At 34.3% G+C, this 18,232-nt stretch overlaps 2 protein-coding genes across 3 annotated transcripts; one reads left to right on the top strand and one right to left on the bottom strand.

Annotated features, from left to right (window-relative positions):
• Positions 1–216: 216 nt before the first annotated feature.
• Positions 217–1,449, bottom strand: LOC132637335 (transcription repressor OFP4-like). The gene has a single exon (XM_060354442.1). It carries the CDS (start codon positions 1,447–1,449, stop codon positions 217–219), a length of 1,233 nt encoding a protein of 410 aa, XP_060210425.1.
• Positions 1,450–8,426: 6,977 nt separating this feature from the next.
• LOC132635669 (uncharacterized) lies at positions 8,427–11,863 on the top strand. Of its 2 annotated transcripts, none has more exons than XM_060352150.1 (4): positions 8,427–8,599; positions 9,982–10,173; positions 10,245–10,361; positions 11,504–11,863. In XM_060352150.1, exons 2-4 carry the CDS (start codon positions 9,985–9,987, stop codon positions 11,627–11,629), a joined length of 432 nt encoding a protein of 143 aa, XP_060208133.1. In that variant the 5' UTR covers positions 8,427–8,599; positions 9,982–9,984; the 3' UTR covers positions 11,630–11,863. The 2 variants fall into 2 exon arrangements, 1 of the variants encoding a protein (XP_060208133.1); XR_009580649.1 differs by having other exon boundaries at positions 8,436–8,599; positions 9,982–10,135.
• Positions 11,864–18,232: the final 6,369 nt, after the last annotated feature.

Raw genomic sequence — 18,232 nt, 5'->3', positions numbered from 1 at the left:
TCATTCCCCTGTAAAACAAATTTACAAATATACAAACAAACGAAATTCAATCATTTTCGTAGAAGCAAGAAATCGTCGACATATAAGACTAAAAAAGAAGATGATACATAGCATTCAGTAATTAGTAGCAGCATATTCGTTCTTACACCAAGTTAATCAAAATCCTAGAAAAATTATTCAAACTAATCCTAACTTAAACTAAAATACTACTACCAGTTAGTGAAACAAGGTTTCACAAATCTCAGAGAAAACCTCAAAAATAATCTTATGGAAAGAAGGTGAATTCAATGATAGAAAACAATGCAAAAGCCTTTGAAGATCCTTAAGTCCAAATATTTGTTTTTCTACTATCATCTCCACCATTGATGTTCTGAAATCACTGTATGGATCACTTGTACTCTTCTCAACTGCAATGCTTTCTTCAATTCTTCCATCAATTACAATTGAAAACTTACCCATTCCATTTGAGTTAATTAAACTCATTTTCTTGATTTTCCGGCGACACTTGGTAGTTTTCCGGTGAGTATTACTAGTAGTAAACTCACTGTAATAATCAAACTTCTCAACCGGGATGGTTTTCCGGTGATTTCTTCCACATCTTGTCTTCTTTTCGGCTGTTGATTTTCCTCTGTTTTGCTCTGTAGCAAAATCAAGCCCGTTTATTGATTTGACCCACTTTGACTCGTCTAAATTTGACCCAACTCGCTCATTTATCTTCTTTTTGTTCAGTGCTGTTGAAACTGAATTCATTGACAATTCCGAAGAACAACGACTCGTTTCATTGTATTTTTTCTGACAAGTTTCAGCTGGTTTCCGGGCAGTTTTGCTGATTTTTGTTCTGTTTTGCTCTGTTTTTGAGGTGGCAAAATCAAGCCCGTTTATTGATTTGACCCATTTTGACTCGTCTAAATTTGACTTAACTCGCTCATTTGTCCTGTTTTCTCTCAGTGCTGTTGAAATAGAATTCACTGATAATTCGGAAGAACAACGACTCATTTCAGAACTCTTTTGTTTGTATTTTTTCCGACAAGTTTCATGTGGTTTCCGGCGAAAAGACTCGGAAAAATAACCAGAAGACAAGCTGAAAAATGCATCTTCTGTTTCATCATTTTCTCCTTCACTACTGAACCATCCACTATTTGATGAAGAACTTTTCATGAAATTTGACTCTTTATTGGGTCTATGAGTTTTAGAACCCTTTGAAACATTCAACTTGTTCTTGTTTGATTTGGATTCTTGAGTTTTGATTGAAGAAGTTGTTCTTGAAGAAGCTCCAAGAACATTATTATTGGTGGAGTGTTTGGATATTATGAATGAGCTTTCAACAACATCGGGTATATTTCGGAACTGACAAGAAGTGAAAGAGGAAGGGAATAAGCGAGAGAATTTGTGTACAATATGATTCTCCATGGTCTGATAATTAAAATTACTGTCATGGTCTGCATGCATATTTATAGTGTGTAGAATTATACTAGAAGTAGTAGTAGTAATAGAATTAATATACTGAATATTAACTTATGAAGATTCATAGGATGGGATTGTAGGGGAGTCTATTTAATGAAGCAATAAAATTATGTATATTTTGTTGGGCGTGCGTGAACAGAGTCCTATATTGATAGTTGAAAAAAAAAGTAAGCTACTTGTAAGGTGTTTGATACTTTTGATTGTGTGAGGTTTTTTTGAAAAAACAGTGCGGATTTGACCTAAAGCGGACAATATAATACCATGTTAAGAGTATCCTTTGATTGTTTTAACCCAACAACTAATATTAGAGCTCGTAGTTCAGCGACACCAGTTTGGAGATGCCAAAGCGATGGCGTGAGGCCAGACTTAATGCCTTTTAGAGAACATTGTATGAATTTATCCCAAAATGAACAATATCACATCGAGTAACATAATTTATTTATTTGGTGCAGTTTAAGTTTTTCTTGAGAAGCTTACTAGAAATGGAAGTCTAGAAAACATCAGGGTGGAATTTCTACTCCACATATATTCAAATTTGTGAATACTAAATTCTTGTGAGTCACATGGGAGCAGTAGGATGAATCATTTCATCTCACTTATACATTATGATATTTTCCCCCATTTTCTTCTTCTTTTGAATGGTCTTGTGTTTCAACAAAAAAAGAAAAAGAAAAAAAAATTGGTATGAATTTGAACATAGTAATTTTAACAAATAAATTTACCTATTCGAAAATCTTTTAAAAAGTATTTTAAGTCACAATAATTAATAATTCAAAATATTTTTAAAAGAATTATATACAACTGCGAGCGTCCAAGACCTTGTAATCTTTTATCATAACAATCTTAACAGTAAGCTAAGTTCCATAGAAAAGTAAATTAGCTAAACTCAATTTTCGTTAACTAGTTTAATTGGGTGGAAAGGTGTTGTATATTCATCTAAAACTTGTATAGGCTTCAAATATTTTGCTTTACCTAATTATTACCTAAGTTATCCAATGCCAAAGATTCTTTTATATTTTAAAATGTTGGAATTTTTTCTTTGACCATTCAAAGTTGCCGATTTTAAACGAATGGGCATGCCAAACTTGAGGACTTAGGATAATATTTTGGTCAAATTACTGCCATCATTGTTCAAACTTTGGTCCCGTACATGATTAAATACTACGTACAATATGGGAGAGCCACTCGGTCACTTGAAATTAAATAGATGGAATTAGGTGGAACATTTTAAAAATTATATAGTACTCGATGATTCTCTCCACACGTGACAATCATGAATTCGTGGGAATATAAATTACGGTTTTACAATAAAAAGATCCACGTTATTTTGTTTGTTAGACAAAATATGAAAAATATAAAATTCAATACTCTCTCGCATTTTTCTGGCTTCGATTATTCTTTTGTGTTAAGATGGCGTTTAATAAAATCTTGAATCTCATAGTATCATTTAAGTTCAAACTTTCAACTGGAAAAAATAAGAGATATATACCTATAGTACTGACTTATCCCTTTTTTCTTTGTTTTTGGAGAACAAGTCTCTGATAAGGACATGCAAGAATAGAGGAATATAATGTTATTTGATGAGGATTTCAATTCTGCACAACTTAAGTTATCCCTTTCAGTTTTCTAATTTCCGTCTCATCCTCTTTTTGTTCTTTTTTCTTTTTATGATCATTCGCTTTGAAAGTAAACCAAAAAAAGTACTACAAAAGAAAATATTGCTACGAATCCGATTCGTGTCTTGCTATTATACTATGGACTCAAACAAGGTAAGTGATTACAAAACGGTCTTGTCACAATACTCAGAATACATAAACACCTAACATGACATAAGCAAGAAGATAAAGGAGTTTATAGATTTCAGGAAAACGTTTTTATTGGCATTTAAGTTTTGATGATGTGCAAATATTTTTTCCTTTTTCTTTTTTGGTATAATCATTTGTTATTCGAAATTTACTGACTTAGCTAATTTAAAGTGTGAATAATAATAGTAGAACCTATTAAAGGACAAGTGCTTTCTAGCTACCATAAATTTATTCGTTCCTCGAACTCGAAATATCTATTTAAAAATAAAGAAAGGGTGGTTATTGATCTTATATTCAAAACTATACGTATATCCCTTGCTCAAGTATTCTACTAAGAAAATTCCTCTATCAACTCAACTGATTGAAAAAAAAAAAGAGCCCAAAAAAAAAAAAGAATAATAAACAAAGGAGTTTAAGTTATACTCACCACGAGTCTAAATATTTTTTTACAACATCAAGTCACATTTATTTGTTGCAACAGGTACTCTGTCTTATTTTTACGATTACAAATTTTCTCATTTTAATGATGCTTACCTATAGATATCTTTTAAATGACTTGATAGTGTAAAAAATATTTACGCTAACAATGTGTATATCCCTTAAGCTCTAGACAAATGGTGATGGATTGCTAATAGAAAGCAAGTTAACCTCTTTGTTTTTGTTTTGGTTCATTCATATTCAAATTAATCTCAAAGTATTGGTTTATGTCAGGATTGATAAATATATATGAGCTAATTCACATGCAGAATGTAGGGAATTTTTTTTTTCCAAGTAGGGAATAAGCTTATAAATTATACTCCCTCCGTCTCAAAAAAATTGTCTTACTTTTTTTATTAGTTTGTCTCAAAAAGGTTGATACATTTTTTTAGAAACAATATAACTTTATGAGATGATTTACAACCACATAAATATCTAAAGTTTGATTTGGACCACACATTTTAAAAGTCTTATTTTATTTCTTAAATTTTATGTCAGTCAAACTAAGATAATCTTTTTGGGACGGAGGGAACAAGGCGAAGCTAACCGTTCGGGCGTGGGTTCGGTCGAACCCATTAGTTTTTGTCCGAACTATGTATTTGTATTAAAATTTTTGTCAAATATGTACAAATTATTAATTAAGAACCTAATAATTTTAAAAAATTAGAACTCCAAACTCACAAGCTTTGAATTCTGGCTCAGTCGAAGTAAGTTATACATATCTGACCAAACTTTGTAGCTTGTGATTGAATACGCATTTTTGGGAAACGGACATCCAGAAAATATTACTACTCGCTTTGATGGTTTCTGAGTTGGTTGTCTTGATTTCAAACGTACGTACACCAAAAGTCAAGATACTACTATGCGTTAGACGCGGACCCAAATGAGTGGGTGGGAGTGCCCCGCTGTCTTAAAATCCTAGATCCGCATTCTTCGAAGAGTAAAGCTGATTAGAGCTCGTTTAAGGTCCAAAATTTTATCATTATCAAAATAAGTTTCTCTAAAATATTTGACGTTCTATAAAAATAAGAAGTTATTTATATATTTTTTCTAAATATTTCCTTATTATTTCGTTTAGTGAAGTGTTAGTTAAGATATTCAATGAGAGATAAAGGATAGCTTGGACAAGTAAACTCTTATTGGACAAGTATACTCTTATTATTTATCAAATGTCTTTATTAAAGGATGTAAAAAAATATTAAAAGACAAATATATAGGCTGGAGATAAATTAAATCGATCTTCACGCAAACTATGTTCTTTAATTTTTGGTGTGGGTATAACTACATTATTCGGTATCTAGAATTCACTTATCCAATTTTTCAATTTGCATCAGGCCCATTAAGGGGAATGCGGCTCCTTACACAGAATTTTCTCTTTCGAAGTACCTCTAATTAACGGTAAAGGGATCATATGAATCTCACTTCAACCCTCGATGGTAACACAGTATATGTTCAGTCAAGTACTGTCAAATTCAAAACAATGCAACTACAACTGTTAAGTGTCTACAAACTAAGCCAACTCCAAGTAATTTGGTTAGAAAGTAGAAACTGAATAATCAAATATAACACACATTCGTTTCCATCTCAAGAAACACTCCTACTATTTCAAACTAATACTCACCAGGTGAAACTTTAAATTTAAAACTTACAACCAGACATAGAGCAGAGTAAAGCTCAGAGGAGAAAGCTCCAACATGCAACGACTCATTTTCCATGGCAAAATGTCGATACGCCTATGTCTTGTACCTAATTCCTTCAAATGAAAGACAAGCAAATGACTATTTTAATTGACCTTTTCATAGGAACCCTCAGCCCCACCCACAGAAAGAGCACTAGTCTATATGTCCTCAAAAGCTACTAAATAAATATGAATTTATAGCAATATACACTGAGTGTTAGAATTTTTATATTATCGGGTCATCATTTACCTTTTTTTTTAATTAATTAGTAACCTGCTTTATTTTCGAAGATTACCATTTTCATTTTATATAAGCGATTAAACATAGATATATTAGGTGACCTGATGGTTGATAGTAATAAATTCTTAGTATCAGTGTATATAAGTTAAACACAATAAATATTATGACCTAAAAATTTTAAACTAAAAGCATCAAAAATATGAAAGAACTTCCAAGAATATGGGGCCAAATAGCCACACGAAATTCTGCTTCGAAAATTTCATATTCATATCCTACCAAAAGCAAAAAGACATCGCACTTGGTGGCTTCATTTTTCCATGATCTATTGAGTTCACAAACCTTACGTGACAGTGTCACTTAATTTACTCATTATTGCATTCATGTCAGCTCATTTTTCTCCCACAATGCTTAGTTTTGAAATTCAAAACACTTCGTAACCTAATTTTGTCTATTTTCTATTTGTCTCTTAAGGATTTTGACTTATGGTGATTTAGTGTTATGGTGTCTGGAGTGAATTTTGTCCTTTACATTATGTAGTTACTCCAGCATTGGCATAAGGCGCGAAATCCTAAAAAGAGCTAATTATTTTTGTTACTTATGTACTCAATGATTAAATTATCTTTGAATCAAGTGCATATACTACGTTAACATGATGTCATTACCCAGGTCTCAATTACCTGCTAATTTTTTTATTTTTTTTTTAAAGTGAACGAATGTGTCTTATTTGGTGTTCTTTTGCAAAGTGTCAAAGGGTCTAATTAAGTTGGTCGGTGGATGGGAGTTGCCGGGAGGGAGCTTGAAGCTTAGATACGAGTTTGGTCAAATCTAGTAGCGTTTGTTCAAATAGTTTATTTTTATTAAGAAATTCATTAGATACGTACAAATATTAAATTTAGAAGTCAGTTGTTACCACTTGAAGTCGCGTTCTAAATTTCAAAACCCATAAGTTAAATTCCTGGCTCCGTTTTTTATTATAAATAAAAGTTACCCCCCGTCTCAAATTAGTTGTCATGATTCGCTTCTCGAGAATCAATTTGACTAATCTTTGAAGCTAAATTAAATTAAATCAGAACCCAAAAAGTTAAATTCCTAGCTCCGCTTTTGAATATAAATAAAAGTTGTTCCCCGTTTCAAATTAGTTGCCATGGTTCGCTTCTCGAAAGTCAATTTAACTAATTTTTGAAGCTAAATTAAATCAACTCAATATTTTTTAATTAAAATTAAAATATTCAAACACTATACGAAAAAATATTACTCCCTCCGTCCCATAATAAGTGTTGCCTTAGCAAAAAACACGCATATTAAGAAATCAATAATGCAATGTAAAGTTTACCAAATTACCACTATATAATAAAATAAATTACTTTTACTTTTGATTAGAGTATGCACAAGAAGTAAACCTTTTGACATTAGGAATCCAACAATACCAAGTTACTATGCTCCCATTTGGATTGGCTTATAAGTTTGTCAAACCAGCTTATAAGCCATTTTTAACTTATTTGGGTGTTTGACAAAAATAGAAAACAACTTAAATTAAGTTAAAAAGTGGTTAAAATAATCCAAAACCGAGAAGTTGCTCAACCCCAACTTAATTTTTTTTAGCTTAAAAGCCATTTTGGTTTGACCAACAATTTTACCCTTTATCCCTTATATTTTCTGTTAATTTCAATACTACCCTTACTTCTAAAAATCTTTTAAGCACTTTTATCCAAACATGTAACTGCTTATTTATAAAATAACTTTCAGCACTTAAAAAATACTTTAAGCACTTCTGCTAAAAAACCACTTTTTTTCAGCTAATCCAAACGGGCTCTATGTGGCTTTTTCAATCATCATTTAGATGTTACTTTATAATTGGAAAAAACTAGTCAATTTATGTCTTGATTTTCTGAAGTGACACTTATTATGGGATAAAAAAATTTGGCTAAGGTAACACTTATTATGGGACGGAAGGAGTATAAGTTGCAACCTTTTTAATGTCAATTTGATGAAAAATAAATTAAGATGTTGTCAAAGTTCACATAGTTTAATTTTTAAAAGCGAAACATGACAACTAATTTGAGACCGGGGAGTTTACACTTTACGTCTTTCACATATTTGAATTTGTTATCTATTTGATTATGAAGATGACCTAATCTCACTTACGAGGAGAAGAAAAGTGTTAGAGAAGATTCAGATGAAACTGCAAATTTCGTGAACTACAATTTTCAAGATTCTTTTTAGCAATTTAATATTCTAAATTTTTTGTTATCTATTTGTAGTTTACTCACTAGCTATAATATGCTTTTCCATGTCAAATTTCACACATTTTTGTTCTTTTTATTTCAAGAGTGTCATTTATGAAATTAGTATCAAGTCTTGGAATTTGGATGGTGGAAATGTTAATATTTTCAACGTGTGATATCATAGCACCGTCAACTTATGATGTCATGTCATGATAGTTAACCAAAAAAAAACTAGCAAACAGCAGTATTCACATCATTTTGCATCAAGCAATAGATAGAAGACTACGAAAAAATTATTTTCACCCTCTAACTAAATTTCATCTTTTAGTAGTAGAGATTCTACTGTTTTTTTTTTTTTTTAAAAATGTTGTATTCACGTATTACAGGCACAAATTAAATGTGTTTATTGTACCAAAATTTGAAAAAATAATATACTGACCTCACTAGGTCGGGAATTTATTTGATGATAAATGTAAAATATTTTATTTTTTATTTAAAATAATACCGACCTCATGAGGTCGGTATAATCTGTCAAATAAAGACCCATTATACCCGTTCCTATACTCGTTCCCATTTCTGCCTCTCTCCTCTCACTTCTCTCTCCCCCCCTCTCTCTAACCGTAGAAACTCCGGCGACGTCACCGCCGTTCCTGCCGGCCACCACACGCCGCCGCCGATCCTACCCACGCCCATGTCGTCCATCTTCTAGGTAAGCCCTAACTTATCCTTTGATAAAGGTGAATACTTTGGTCTCCCAAGCTTTAGAAATTGGAACTATTGTCTATTGGATTTAAGTTAGAATAATCCTCATTTGACAATTTAATTTTACCATTTATATGGCTGAAATGTTGATATGGGAACTGTATATATATGGCTGAAGTATTTCTTGTTGATTCTCTAAAATTTTCCCTTTATTTTAATTTGGTATATTTGTGTTGATTTGCCCTTAATGATTATTCTTGTTTGTGAGATATTGAGTAATTTTTAGTTTGTTGAGTTTGGCAAAGGGAAATTCTTTGGGTTGTCAAATTTCTTGTTGATTCTCCAAATTGTTGTCTTTGTTTTAATTTGGTATTTGGTGCTGATTTTTGCTTGATGATTATGTTTGGTGTGAGATATTGGGTAATTTTTAGTTTGTTGAGTTTGCTAAAGGTGAATTATTTGGTCTCCTTGCTTGAGAGGCTTTAGTTTTAGAAATTGGACAATCCGTTTGTTGGATTTTAAGGTAGATTTCTTTTGACAGTATAATATGACTATGTATATGCTGAAATATTGATATGGGAACTGTATCCATGTTAAATGAAGTTTGCAACTTTAGTATCTGGCTTCCAGAAATTTTTATTTTTGCATGGTTTGCTCGAAGTTCTGATAGTTAAGTTAAAGAAAGAAGATCATCATGAAGTATTTTGCTACATATGGTTTTTCTAGAATAATGTTTTTGGACTCATAACTCGGATGTATGTGAATTCTGTAAAGCATAGCCATCTCAAGTCGGGGTAAATGAGGAGTGTTATAGGTTGAAGGCTATAAAAAAACAGTTTCTAACTATGATGAACTCTTGAAATACTCGACTCATTTGGATGTTGGACCTGAATAGAGCGGAACTGTATATATGTTTATAAGTTTGTACTTTAGCATCTGGTTAACATCCTTTTTGGTTCTTATTGGAGACTTGGTTTCCAGGATTTTTGACCTTTTCTGAATGGCATTGCTTTACTCGAAGTTGTGATTGTTAAGGTTGGTGAGGTGAAAGAGATCATCATGAAATGATGGTTTTGGACTGATGTTTTGTGTGAACTTTGTAGAGTATAGCCTATCTAAAGTCCGGGTTAGGCTATTGTAGGTTGAAGGCCAGTGTAAAAGTAGTTTCTAACTAACATGAATCGTCTGAATACTGAACTTGGACCCACATAGAGTGGAATGGATACACAAGATTCATACAGCCAACAACTTTAACATTGAAGAGTAGTTGATTGTTGTTTTTGGACTCATAAAAGGACTAGTTCTTCCATATGTCTGAATAGCCATGAGAATATGTAGGTAGGAGTTATTTCTATGTTCTGATGAATGCTATTTTTTTCTATAATACAGGTGATGTGGGCCATGGAATACAATCCAAACATATATTCATCATATGATGACAGAAGGCAACCCCTTCTTTCTGAATTGTTGTATGATGATAAACCGAATGATAAGCATAAACTAAAGGAATATGGGAAGTTTGAAAGGAATAATTTGAAAACTGGTGCGGCAGAACAGAACAGTGCTCTTGCTGTTTTCCTGGTTGCAAGGAATAACTTTATTATAAAGGCTGTACTTTCAAATAGCTTCTTAATTTTCGGAATAATTTTCAGGTACGCAGGCTGAGAATACAACAAAGGTTCAAGAACTCAAGCACAAGCGTTGAGACTCGTGAAGATGAATATGAGATGCCAGATATCCCTTCAACAATACCGTTTCTTCCTAACATGGTAACTTGCTGACTGCTCTAGTTACAACTGAATTATACTAGGTCTTTAGTATGTTTTGGTCCTTTTGGAGGGTATATATCATTTGTCATTATTTATGAAAACACACACATTTTATTCAGATATATTTGTGATAAATTCACTACTAATTAAAGATGTCTTGCTTGGGAAATTGGCTCATATCAACAGAACTAGTACAATTTGTCGTTGGAATTGAAGATTATTAAACAAATATGTTGTGTGTGTCCTCAGATCAGTAATGATGTGAAAAACCATGTACCATAAATTTATGTTTGATGCTTGTAGGACTTGGCATAAACTGATTATGAATATAATATATCTAAATTCACTGTTTTAGCTAATCCGCTGGTTGTACTAGTGATTTCTAGAATTAGGTGTTCTTTTATTCTTCCAATGATCTCTTTTTGATGGCATCGATTAGCTTTATCAGAAGTCATTATCTAGTTTTGAGTACTAGTAATCGAATCCTGCAATTGTTAAGTAATCTGCTTGTTTGACTAGTTGTAATTCTAACTTACTATATGCTTAGTCCTTCTAAAAATTTAGAGTGATATATCTAGTTTATAATAATTAGTCGAGTAGCATGACGAAGTAGTTAATGTGTTATTGATAGTCATTGGGTTAAGCTTATGGGTATAACTTGCTTGCTTTGTCTAAATCTACCTATCATGTGGTACTGGAGGATAAGCTAATTTAAAATACTTAGTACTTTATCTGCCTTGGGGCAATATTTAGGTAGAAAGTTAGTTCAATACATTAGTATAACTAACTACGTAGTTAAATTTTTAAATAGTCTTGAGCCCGAGTCAATGTTTGGTAAAGTTCCAGATTTTAGTTGGATCTTTTCAAGAAATGTAAGGATGCTAAGCTCAACCCAGTTGTATGTAGCCTCTGGCTTTCACCTAAATTATATCTTATAGTCCTGCATCAACCTAGGCCTAAGATAAGTAGTCGCAAGCATCGATCTTTATATATTTTCAAGGATAAGCAACTTATACACTAGCCTCATCTTTTTTGGCATAGTCCAGGCAAAGTATTGTTTCCGGTCGTTATTGATTTTTAGCGACTGGATTTGGACTTTTAACGACTGGATTTTCGCTCGCTAAAGGCTATTTTTCTTGTAGTGTTTGGTAGGTTGGGAAAAGTCAGAAAATGAGGTTGCAGTTCTAAAGCAGCAACTTGAGGCAGCTGAGCAGCAGAACTTGACTTTGGATGTTCACGTCAACCATCTTGATGTTTGTGAGGGGTGAAGTAGTCTAATGTTGTAGACTAACTTAATGTAGACTAGTTTAATGTTTTGTGGATGTTTACAAATGTTGAAGTAGTTTAATGTTGTTTTGATGTTTGCAAAGGTTGAAGTAGCTTAAGTCTCTTGTGAATGTTTGATTGATGTTTTTATTCAACTTTGAAGTAGTTTCAAATTGAATTTGATGTATTGGTGGTTGTAGTATATGTGTTGTAATAGTAGTTTAATGTTTTATGTATTTACAGTAGTTTGGTGTATTGTTGGCAGCTATTTGAGCTGGTTTTAGTTGAAAGTAAAATTATTTTCATCTTGACAGGGGAGCAGCTGGAAAAACAGCTAGGTGCTGCCATTTTTCTTGCAGGGTACCGACCTCATGAAGTCCGTTTTGGGGCGAGACACATAAAATACCGACCTCATGAGGTCGGTTTTTTGCAAAATATTTTCAGAAATTGCAAATTACCGACCTCATGAGGTCGGTTTTCTGTAAAATTTTCCAGGGAATTGCAAATTACCGACCTCATGAGGTCGGTTTTCTACAAAATATTTTCAGAAATTGCAAATTACCAACCTCATGAGGTCGGTTTTTTGCAAATTTTTCCAGGGAATTGCAAATTACCGACCTCATGAGGTCGGTATTTCATTTAATCAATATTCGACTAAAAATATATTACCGACCTCATGAGGTCGGTTTTTTGCGACCTCATGAGGTCGGTAATATTTCCGACCCACTCTTTTCCGACCTAATTTTGAGGTCGGTTTTTGCCCAAAACCAACCTCATGAGGTCGGAAATGGCCCTTTTTTCAGGTCGGAAAATACAGTTTTTTTAGTAGTGGTACTATTGGATGCAACCCTAAGGAGGAGACTTCAAGTGCGACGATATGGATTTTGTTTCCTAACCTGTCAATGGATTTGTTTGCTAAGAGGTCTTTGCTTTCCATTGCTTCAGCAGTAGGGAAACCTATTGCTGTTGATAAGGCCACGCAAGTGAGATCTAGACCTAGCACAACTAGTATTCGGGTGATCCTTGATTATTGGACAAGCATCTGGATCGTATTCAACTTCAAAGTGTGGACAAAGTTACAGGTAGAATTATTGAGGAGTTTCAGGAGGTGGTTTATGATAATTTGCCTCAATATTGCACCCACTGTAAGCACCAGGGTCATGATGAAAACGAACTGTCGGTTATTGACTGGAAAAAACGTAATAGTTCAAAAAAGGTGATGTTCCGACAATGGAGTTTGAGGGAACTTCGGTTGAGAAATGACAAGGAGATGCACGTGATTATCTAAACACTAAAAGGAAACAACAAAAGAGAGCTAATATGGGAGATATTCCAGTAGCCCGAGCATTGGCTAGGGCGTTCGAAAACCTAGCTAAAAGAAAATTTGCTCTAGATTTGCGTTATAATCCGAATAGGAATGAGGCTAGTAAGTCGAGTAATAGTAGGACTGAGGCAATCCATTCTCTTAGTAGCAATGAAAATCAGGAAGTTTTGGTTGGAAAGGTGCAAGAGGTAGTGCAACCGATCAAAATCAACGAGCTGCCTAGTTTTGTGGATACGGGTGTCGCGACTGGGATTTTCACGGTTTCCAAGCAGGATATTGATTTGAAAAATGCTAGAGATGATGCTGGAGGTGTGGGTTGGATAGTTTCACACAAACAATATGTTAGTCCTCAAATTGGCAAAGAACTTAATGTGACAAAGGAACAAGGCCTTACAATAAAGGACATTGTGTGTCCTAATACTTTTGAGGCTCTTTTAGGTAGAGAAGAGCATCAATCTGGTTTGTGCAATCCTAAAAATCAAATCGCACATCCATAATTGACAAACATGATAATGCAACAAGTTGCAAGCTTGGTTTGTCTCATTCCTGTCTTGAAGCCATTGATGATCACATTGAACACTTCGGCGTTTGAGATCCCTTCTCAGGCTGTGGAGTCATTTTGTGAGCAACGTGATGACTCTGGGCAGAAATTAACGCCCACAGGAAATGACTAAGATATGGATAAGATTGTGGCCTCCACTCTAGCACATTCAAGCAACAAGGTTAAAACGAGGAGTGACAAAAAAGTGGTGCGAGTATAAAGAGTTCGAAGGACATGGCGCGAGGCGGGTCATCCTCTCAAATGCATAGCAAGTCGAAACTAGTTGACCCGACATTTGTGTCAAGCCAATCCATGGTCCTTCATTTTTAATCGCGAGATAGCTTGTGGTTCAAACAAGTGCACCTTTGAATGTTACGGATAGTCTTGTCAAAAGAAAGTCTATTAGAATAGTGGCTAAGACGTATGATACAGGAGCTTTAGTAGAAGATCCATTGAAAGATTTTGGTGTTATTTGGGCTTTGACATATTTGATGAAGAAGATGAGAATGAATTATTGGATGAATACTTTGCTAAGGTGGCTAGGGATGAAGATCTTTCACCTAGGCAGCAAAGGAGAGGATTCAACACAAGGAAAGACTCATGGAAAAAAGCATAGTTGGGATGGTAAAGTGTCTGAGGATGTTAGATGTTCTTTTAATGAAACTACCAGTGAGAGTGGCAAAACAAAAGGAGACAAGGTTCAACTACATCAACAAGGTCCAATAGATCCAAGATGAATTGATTAAGTTTCAAGAGATTTTGTAGCGGTTGGAGGAAGAAGACAAGGTGAAGAATCAAAATTTTATCGAGCTAATTCTCCTTAAAGATTTTATAATATAAAAAAAAAAAACAAAAAAAAAACTCTACATTCTTGCTTATTTTAATTTTTCACTATTTAAGTATTATCATTTGTAATATCATCATAGAGTGTGTTCTAAACTTTGTGCTGATTATAGAATATTTAGTTCTTAATCTTCTTATTTTTTACACGCATGTTAATTAGTAGAGGTTTTTTTACACCTCAATCCTTAGTAAAGACAAGGTCTAGCCCCGTTGCTTGTACTTTCTTCTTTGACTTACGTTTCTATTAAATAAATAAAAAGCCTAGCCGTAGGCACCTCGCCCTAGTGGATCTGCTTAAAATAAATTATGGATGATATTTGAACCAATGATTTATCACACTAAAGTATTTAAACTAAACTTTATAACTATAATATAATATACCCAATTCTACCTTCGTATAAGAAAAATACAAACTCATACTTTCTCATATCAAAGATCATTTTCAACAAAATGTATACACAAATTAGTTAAACAAATCTAACTGTGTTATAGAATTAATCTAAAGAGTTAGTACCATAAAGAAATATGAATCAATGCTCACAAAATTCTGAAACCTAGGTCGTCTTCTTCAAGAAATCGACTTCTAAAATTTCTAACGAGCTAATTCAGATCAATTGCAAACGAACCCAAACTAATATAGACTCTCAATTTAGTTTCCTGCAGATTAGAAAACATCCATTTGATTGGTCAAGCAAAAAATTCAGATTCGCATAGACCCAAAAGGCTTTGACGGCCAATGGTGGCTCGACTCTTCAACCACACACTCAATAATAACTCTAAAACAATAAGCAGATTTTGAATCCAACACCCACACCTCATATGTGAACTACCCAGCTCAAATTGATGCTTCAAATTTTGAAAAATGGAGTCATTCTACCCCCTTAAGTTTTAACCAATTAAGTAATTTAGTTTCTGATTAGCTGGAAATAAATAGCCACACGGAGTGTCACTTGGCACATTTTGTTTAGTTACAATGGAGAGTATATTAGACGCACGTGTAGCTACGCAACGAGGTGTACTCTTTTTATATACAAGGTGCTATAGTTTACATATGTAATGAAAATACTAGACATTTGAGATATGAAACTCGCGAAAGTGTGATATTTTAGCTGTGTTTTAACATATTCACAAAATAATTGATTATCTAGGAAACCTAGACTATATTAGTTTTTCTCTTTCAAATTACCCTTGTATAACAAATGATCTAAACAAATTTCTAAAAAGTCTTTCAATACTTTTATTATGGTTGTGTGGTGTTTGGTTGGTGACCGGTGGTGATAGTTGTGCAACAATGACTGGCGATAGAGATGGTGGTAGTACAATTAATTAAAGGTTGGTGGTGGAGGTCGTTGGTTGCGATTGTGGCTGGTAGGGAGGGTTGTTGAAGGTGGGTGGTGGTGGCAGCGATTATATGGTGAAGTCTAGTGGTGGAGAGGTCGAAGATGGTGGTTATGAAGTGGTGGTTCGCAGTGGAATTGATTGTGTGATGGCTAATAGGGGAGGTGATTGACAATATTGATTGCGTCATGGAGGCTAGTAGTGGAGGTGCTTAATTAATAGATTTGGTTGACAGTCGTGGCTGGTGATGAAGGTGGTTAATAATGGTGATTATATGCTAAAACTTTATGGTAGTGGTTATCCAGTAACGATGAATATAGTAAAATAAAATATCACAACTCATATAAACAACAACTTAATGATCTTAAATCTAATAAACAACAACTTAATGATTTTAAAACTATTTGCAAGATCTACACAACTCAAACCAATTTAGAAAAAATAAATGTTTGTAGAAGAAACAAATAAATGCACTTATTTCGTTTTATTTTTTTATAAATTATAAATATGGGAAAGGGGAGGGAAAATGGGAAAGAGATGACAAGGTGGAAATTAAGCTCCACTAACAAAAGTAAAAATTTATATAGCCAACAAACTAACGCCAAAAACATTTTTTAATTGACTATTAAGATATGATGATTCATAACCCGCAAGGGTGGCTCAGTTGGTTGAGCATGGGGCTTTCATAATGGAGGTCTTAAGTTCGAAACCTCCTGCCTACGACAGCAGGGGATTTTGCCTTCTGGGTCGAGCTCGTCGCACCGGGCTTGCCTAGTGCTGGTAACCTGTCCTGTGTGGTTTGCAAGCTATTGCACAAGAGCTGGGTTTACCCTGTTCGCACCCGAAGGGTAGCGGCTGCGGGTTCCCATGTCATAAAAAAAAAATGGAAAAGGGTCAAAAATACCCTTGAACTATCGAAAATAGGCCACTTATACCCTTCGTTAAAGTATGGGGTCAATTTTACCCTTGCCGTCTAATTTTGAGACCACATATACCCTTTTAGTTAACAGACCTCCACACAAGCTGCCAATATGGAAGAAAAAATGACGTGGCTGCCAACGTGGAAATAAAAAACCTCAAGTCCCTTTGACCCTATTCTTCAACGTCATCTGCAACGCGCAAAAACACAAAACACAACGGAGAAGACAACTAAGTCACCGGAAAACGCAAGACGGCCAGATCTCGTACTGAACAAGCAACGTATCAGATAGCATCAAACAAACCCTGTTCTTAGGAAACGAACAGAACCAGCAAGACGGAGGAGGATGTGAAGCCACTGCTAGTCGGATTTTCTTCTGGCACTGACTAGTGGACAATTAAAAATGAAAGAAAACAAAAAGGAAGCGTGAGCGGGGGAAGAGAGAAGGGGCATTGGCCAGTGGTTGTGGCGTGGAGATATGGTTGGAGCAAAAAGGGGTCGTCGGCTGCTTATGGCTCGAGTTCGCCGGAGTCCGGCGTAACAGTGATGCACCGAGATAGAAAATAGGAAGAGAGTAGTGTATAGGTGAAGGGAAGGTCGTAATTCGTCGTTGGCCTTCCGGTGGTCAAATCCGGCAGCGATAAACAACAGAAAACAGAGAGACGATATCATAGTAGTAATATAATTAGGGGAGCAATTTTCTTCTTAGTTTTCACAGTACCCTCGAGTCTCTCTTTTACAAGTAGTAATATAAATGGCAGTTCTACTATGGTACTCATGTTGATGCTCATTGATTTTCCTATCCCAGTCAGCTTCATCGCCGTAGCTGGAGAGAAATTGATTGTTCTCCGGAACCTTAGATTAAATCTATTCATGAAGATCCGGCTTGGGGAGTGTTCTCACGGCCTTGTTTGGCCGGAGCTCCGGTGAGGCTGCTGATCGATAGTGGAGAGTTTTCCACATAGGCAGCCTCGCCATTTTTTCTTCCTTGTTGGCAGCTTGTGTAGAGGTCTGTTAACTAAAAGGGTATATGTGGTCTCAAAATTAGACGGCAAGGGTAAAATTGATCCCATACTTTAACGAAGGGTATAAGTGGCCTATTTTCGATAATTCAAGGGTATTTTTGACCCTTTTCCGAAAAAAAAATTATACTCATATCATGCAATAATTATACATAAATATACAATGATACTGTGTATAACAAGCGTATAATAAGAATATACATAAATTATACCCATATTATGCAATAATTATACAATTTATAATGTTCATAACAAGTGTATAATCAGAATATACACAGATTATACCTATATTTTGCAATGACTATACAATAAACTATAATGTATATAAGCAGTGTATAATGAATTTAGGTTCAAGTAGATATTGAAGGTTGAGAGATTCTCTTAATTCAGTTTTTCTTGGTTGTTCGTTTTTCAAAAAAAAAAATTGTGGAACTTTTATATATTTTACTACTTTAATGCTACTATTTTAATCATCACCGTGATTAAAATAGTGCAAATTTAGCCTTCTTTTTCTACCCAACTTCATCCTTATTTCACTAGCCGCCAGAGCAGTAACCTCAAGCCCTTTCTTCATACGTCATTTCTCCTTATGCATCTCACGGGGAAGAAATTAGAAAC

The sequence above is a fragment of the Lycium barbarum genome, chromosome 4 (assembly GCF_019175385.1).
Source record: "Lycium barbarum isolate Lr01 chromosome 4, ASM1917538v2, whole genome shotgun sequence".
Lineage (NCBI taxonomy): Eukaryota > Viridiplantae > Streptophyta > Magnoliopsida > Solanales > Solanaceae > Lycium > Lycium barbarum.
This window is presented reverse-complemented; position numbering and strand designations above follow the sequence as displayed.

Excerpts from the sequence above, each read along its gene's own strand:
- LOC132635669 (XM_060352150.1), top strand. The coding sequence starts at position 9,985 with ATGTGGGCCATGGAATACAATCCAAACATATATTCATCATATGATGAC. Across the intron at positions 10,174-10,244 it reads GTGCTCTTGCTGTTTTCCTG|GTACGCAGGCTGAGAATACA; the intron begins GTTGCAAGGAAT and ends AATAATTTTCAG. Across the intron at positions 10,362-11,503 it reads TACCGTTTCTTCCTAACATG|TGTTTGGTAGGTTGGGAAAA; the intron begins GTAACTTGCTGA and ends TTTTTCTTGTAG.
- LOC132637335 (XM_060354442.1), bottom strand. The coding sequence starts at position 1,449 with ATGCATGCAGACCATGACAGTAATTTTAATTATCAGACCATGGAGAAT.